At 37.7% G+C, this 4,241-nt stretch overlaps 1 protein-coding gene across 2 annotated transcripts; it reads left to right on the top strand.

Annotated features, from left to right (window-relative positions):
- Nucleotides 1-1,120: 1,120 nt before the first annotated feature.
- LOC146371166 (nesprin-1-like) lies at nucleotides 1,121-3,988 on the top strand. 2 transcript variants are annotated; one of them, XM_084908871.1, is made up of 4 exons: nucleotides 1,123-1,343; nucleotides 2,262-2,410; nucleotides 3,133-3,297; nucleotides 3,375-3,988. In XM_084908871.1, the coding sequence occupies exons 2-4, from the start codon at nucleotides 2,354-2,356 to the stop codon at nucleotides 3,540-3,542; spliced, it is 390 nt and encodes a 129-aa protein (XP_084764997.1). In that variant the 5' UTR covers nucleotides 1,123-1,343; nucleotides 2,262-2,353; the 3' UTR covers nucleotides 3,543-3,988. The 2 variants fall into 2 exon arrangements, with proteins under 2 accessions (XP_084764996.1, XP_084764997.1); XM_084908870.1 differs by lacking the exon at nucleotides 2,262-2,410 and having other exon boundaries at nucleotides 1,121-1,343.
- Nucleotides 3,989-4,241: the final 253 nt, after the last annotated feature.

Below are 4,241 nucleotides of genomic sequence, written 5' to 3'. Positions count from 1 at the left end.
TAATTTATGCTGTGCCGAACCCCATGACTCAAACATGCTGGGATGAAATTAATTAGCCACAGTTACTGATGTTTGCTTTATGAAATTAAACTTGAAACTCTGACTCTGTTACACATGAAATGTTAAACTTAAGTGGAACTCCATGCACAAAAAAACTGGATTTATTATAGTTTACTATCAGCACTACTCAGAAGAATGTGTAAAGAAACGACGCAAAGGTAACAAATCACTGAAAGCAATGATTGCACTTTCAAAGCAAACCATCTTTCATCAGTAAGAATAAACTCCAGGTCACCAGCTGTCCTCATGCACTCAGAAAGATTATGGTTCTTAAATGGTTCTTCAGATGTCTTCATGGTTCTTTAAAGAACCATCATACGTCAAAGAACCTTTTTATTTTGTGGATGGTTCTTCAGCTATTACAAATGGTTCTTTAAAGAACAAAAGGTTCTTCATCCTTAGCAATCTAAGTTTGATGTTGTAAATGGCATAAATATTTATTCACTATAACGAGGCTGTGAATTATACTGTGTGTTTTCTTTGTGTGCATGTGTGTGCGAAGGGGGAGGGCGGGTTACCTGGCAATTACCCTTTAAGAGAAGATGGTAGGAAACTGAATATTCAAATAAAAGTTAGAAATATTTGCTTAAAAATATACTGGTGGCAGGGGTGGGGGGGAAAGCCTAAAGACCCTAACCCCCCCCCCCCCACACACACACACACACACACACACACACACCCCTAACCCTGCAAACCCATTATGAATATGGTGAGTTAACAAACAGTAGACACAATACACACATTCAAATACTGTACTTTAGTTTTAAATTTTAATAAAGCATTACTATTTTCTACTCCAAGGCATTACTTTTGAGATTATTATATATTTTTGAAAATATAGCATAATGATAATACTAGTTATTGTAAACTTTACAAACCACCCAGCAGTATGTAAAGTCAAATTATAAAATACAAGTAAATAACAATTGCAGAACAGAATGTCAGTGTAATGAACACACACTTCGTTTTGACAAAGCACACTGCTTAGGTAAATGATCTGAGTAGCTGTTCATCACTGAGCAATTTGTTAATATGTGTTTCGAGCCAAATAAATGACAGGGAGAGAGAGAGTGACGTCAGGACACGTCATACTAAAACCTCCCGGGAGCGGACGGAGGGGGTCAGTCGTTGGGATGCGCATGCGCAGACAGAGTGCGCGAGCGGCGGGCCTTGACCTTTCGAGAAAAAAAAACTCTTTCTCACGGACGGTGACAGCGAAACGGATAACAGTCTTCAGTACCTGCTGGACTTTGAAGCTCTGGATTCTGGGACTGTTGGAAAAGGTAAAACATTTTCATTAAAACCTTATTACTGTTTTGTTTTTGTTACTCGTCATTGTAGCTTGCTGTTAATGTTGTGCTAACAGTAGCGATTAGCTAGATACGTTAGCCGTTGACGTCAGCGCAATTTAGTATCCGGTATACAGAAACTGTTTTCCTAACAAAACCACTGTTATAATTAAGTGAAGGTGCTCCCAGCTATTTTGAACCTTTGGCTTCTAAAATATGTGGTTCAATTGCGTGCTGCGTACATAACCTAATGTCAGCTAGACCGATATTAAAATTTAATATATTGTTAAAGTCACTAAAATGGCGCCTGAAGCCTGTTGTGACGCGAGCTCTGTGTCTGCTCTAGAAACTCTGAAATTCTGTAGATCTGAGCCGTACATTAAATACTCACATGAACCTGTACTTTGAATTCTGTATGAGCTGTATAAAATACAGCTATGCATAAGTGTTTTGAATGAATAATTAGATTAGATAACTCTAACTCTAATTATATAGAATTGAATAGAAATGTGACATGAGAAGGTGTGTCTTTGACTGTTCCTGTATAACTTATTTTTGGACTAGTTGACAAGTTATGCTCCGGTCATTTGATGTTTCCAAGATAGATGTTCTTTTGTAATATAGTTAAATTTTCTTTGTATATTTCATTTATCCACCATCATACATACAAGCTAAGAAGAGGTCGTTATACTAACAAGAGGTATCAACGCTGGGCTAAAGTTCAGCACATGGTTAAAGTTTATAATCCAGCCAGGGTGTAAATATCACTCAGCAGCCAGAGCTGAAGCAGGTAGCATCAACACATAAATCTACTCTACCCGGCTTAAATCACAAGAGCACCTCTGACCAAAAAGCTGTAGATTTTTCTTGTTTGCACAAATTAATCCAGATTCACATTAATTGTGTTCACAGCTCCAACAAAATGAGGAAGAGGAGGGGGAGAAACACAATTAGGTTGAATTACAATTGGATGGAAGGCGAGGACAAGGAGAAGGAGGCTTAGGATGAGGAGGAAGAGAAGCAGCAGGAGCATATTTAGGGATCCCTATGATGTCATTGAGGTTTGTTTCATTAATATGGTCCTCTCACAAAGAAAGATGACTTGTTTTAGTTCACTTACTTCCTGTATTAAATAGTGATGTGGAAAACGTTGTGGAAAACCACAGAGCAGGCACGTATAGTGCATCTGCAGGTAAATGAACATCAAATCTCTAAGACAGACTGAAATCTGTATATTTATCACCCTTATGATAAAACCCATGTCAGCCATTGGTTTATGGACTTTGTATTTTGAAGCCTCAACATTTGCTTTATTGCTGTTGCTATGTTGGGACCATATTAGGATGAGGGATCAGAATCTGGAGTCATGCACACTATTGTTTCATTTAGTGTGTATCCATAAGATTCGTACAGCAGATCCAAGTTGTGCCTTGAAAACAGGAAAGTCGTCTGCATAGAGGAGAACTTTAATAGCAGGCTTGTACAAAGTGAGGCTTTGTGCTCACATTTGCTGCAAACACTCGTTTTACTTCTGTCACCCTGTTTTGATGCAGAATTCACTTGAAATCAGGCAAGAACTGGAGTTATTTTTTATAATGTGTTCTTGTGAATTGATTGTGTATCGCATATGTTTGATTGATTTGACTTTCTGCAAGACAACAGTCGTCCGCTGGCCAAAAAAGTTTTCCAAATACCTCCACGTGATCTAGCCTGGATTTAGAAAAGAATAGCAAAAAAAATCTGCACCTCCTGCTTCAGATGCAATTTGTGTTTCTGTGTTCAGAGGCAGCCGCGAGAGGGGAGACCTCGGCTCATCCAGCTGGAGAACCTGACCAGGAGGAGTCGAACATTAACTCAGCTCTTCCAGGGCACCCTGCAGACTCGGCTGCTGGCATCGGCGAGGGATGACGTGAACGCCAAACTGGAGTCCATCACAGGTCAACTGCAGGTATGCGAGTCAGACCTTCTGAGGAGGGTTTCACTTTTCTCTCTTCTTTATAATTGACTCTTTTCTCTCTCTTTCAGCTCCTTGTCTCAGAGTGGGAGGGATTTGAAGCACAAAGGGAGGAACTTGTCGTTTGGTTGGCTGATATGGATGTCCACCTGAGTGAGGTTGACCAGCTAACAGGAAACACCAGTGAAAAACTGAAACAACTGCAGGTGTGGGCTTGTTTTGATATGACATATATTTGATATGATACATACGTCAGAGACATTATCCTAAACTGGACTAACAAAGGACCATGAGTACAACATGAAACGTACATTACATAGCGTAAGGCTGAAGTTCATTGATCATTTTAATCATAAACTTGTTGTTGAAATATTTTTACTGAACATGCAAACATCTGCTGATGAAAATGTGTTGATTTATTGGTCTGTTATGAAGCTATTGCTATTTCTAATGTGTTTTATCACTTTCTGATGTTTTATTAATTAAACAATACATGTATTCATTGTTGTGTTATCTGTAGATATAGTATTTATATATATTTATTTATAGTATAGCAAATATATTTAATTATTACTGTTTAAAACACTAATATGTGACATGTATTAGTAGTGATGTTGTGCTGAGGGTTAAAATGCCTTTTTGTCTTTTGGTATACTACAAAATGACAATAAACCATTAATATATGTCTATGCTGTGCTCGTATTTATTTTACCCTACTCAAATTCAATTTATGATACATTTTATTTTGAAAGATTTAAAATGGTTTTTTAAAGAACCACTCAAAAAAGGTTCTTTAAAATGTTTTTTTTAAAGAACCATTTGAAGGAAGAACCTTTTTAAAAATGGTTCTTTGAAAAACCATTAAAGGTGCCCCAAAGAACCATTTCTTGATGGTTCTTTGGGGCACCTTTAAAGGTTCTTCAATGAACCACTGAAAG

Source organism: Perissodus microlepis, chromosome 16 (assembly GCF_051167445.1).
Source record: "Perissodus microlepis isolate ML-2025 ecotype Zambia chromosome 16, ASM5116744v1, whole genome shotgun sequence".
NCBI classification, from domain to species: domain Eukaryota; kingdom Metazoa; phylum Chordata; class Actinopteri; order Cichliformes; family Cichlidae; genus Perissodus; species Perissodus microlepis.
This window is presented reverse-complemented; position numbering and strand designations above follow the sequence as displayed.

Excerpts from the sequence above, each read along its gene's own strand:
- LOC146371166 (XM_084908870.1), top strand. The coding sequence starts at position 1,194 with ATGCGCATGCGCAGACAGAGTGCGCGAGCGGCGGGCCTTGACCTTTCG. Across the intron at positions 1,344-3,132 it reads TTCTGGGACTGTTGGAAAAG|AGGCAGCCGCGAGAGGGGAG; the intron begins GTAAAACATTTT and ends TTCTGTGTTCAG. Across the intron at positions 3,298-3,374 it reads CCATCACAGGTCAACTGCAG|CTCCTTGTCTCAGAGTGGGA; the intron begins GTATGCGAGTCA and ends TCTCTCTTTCAG.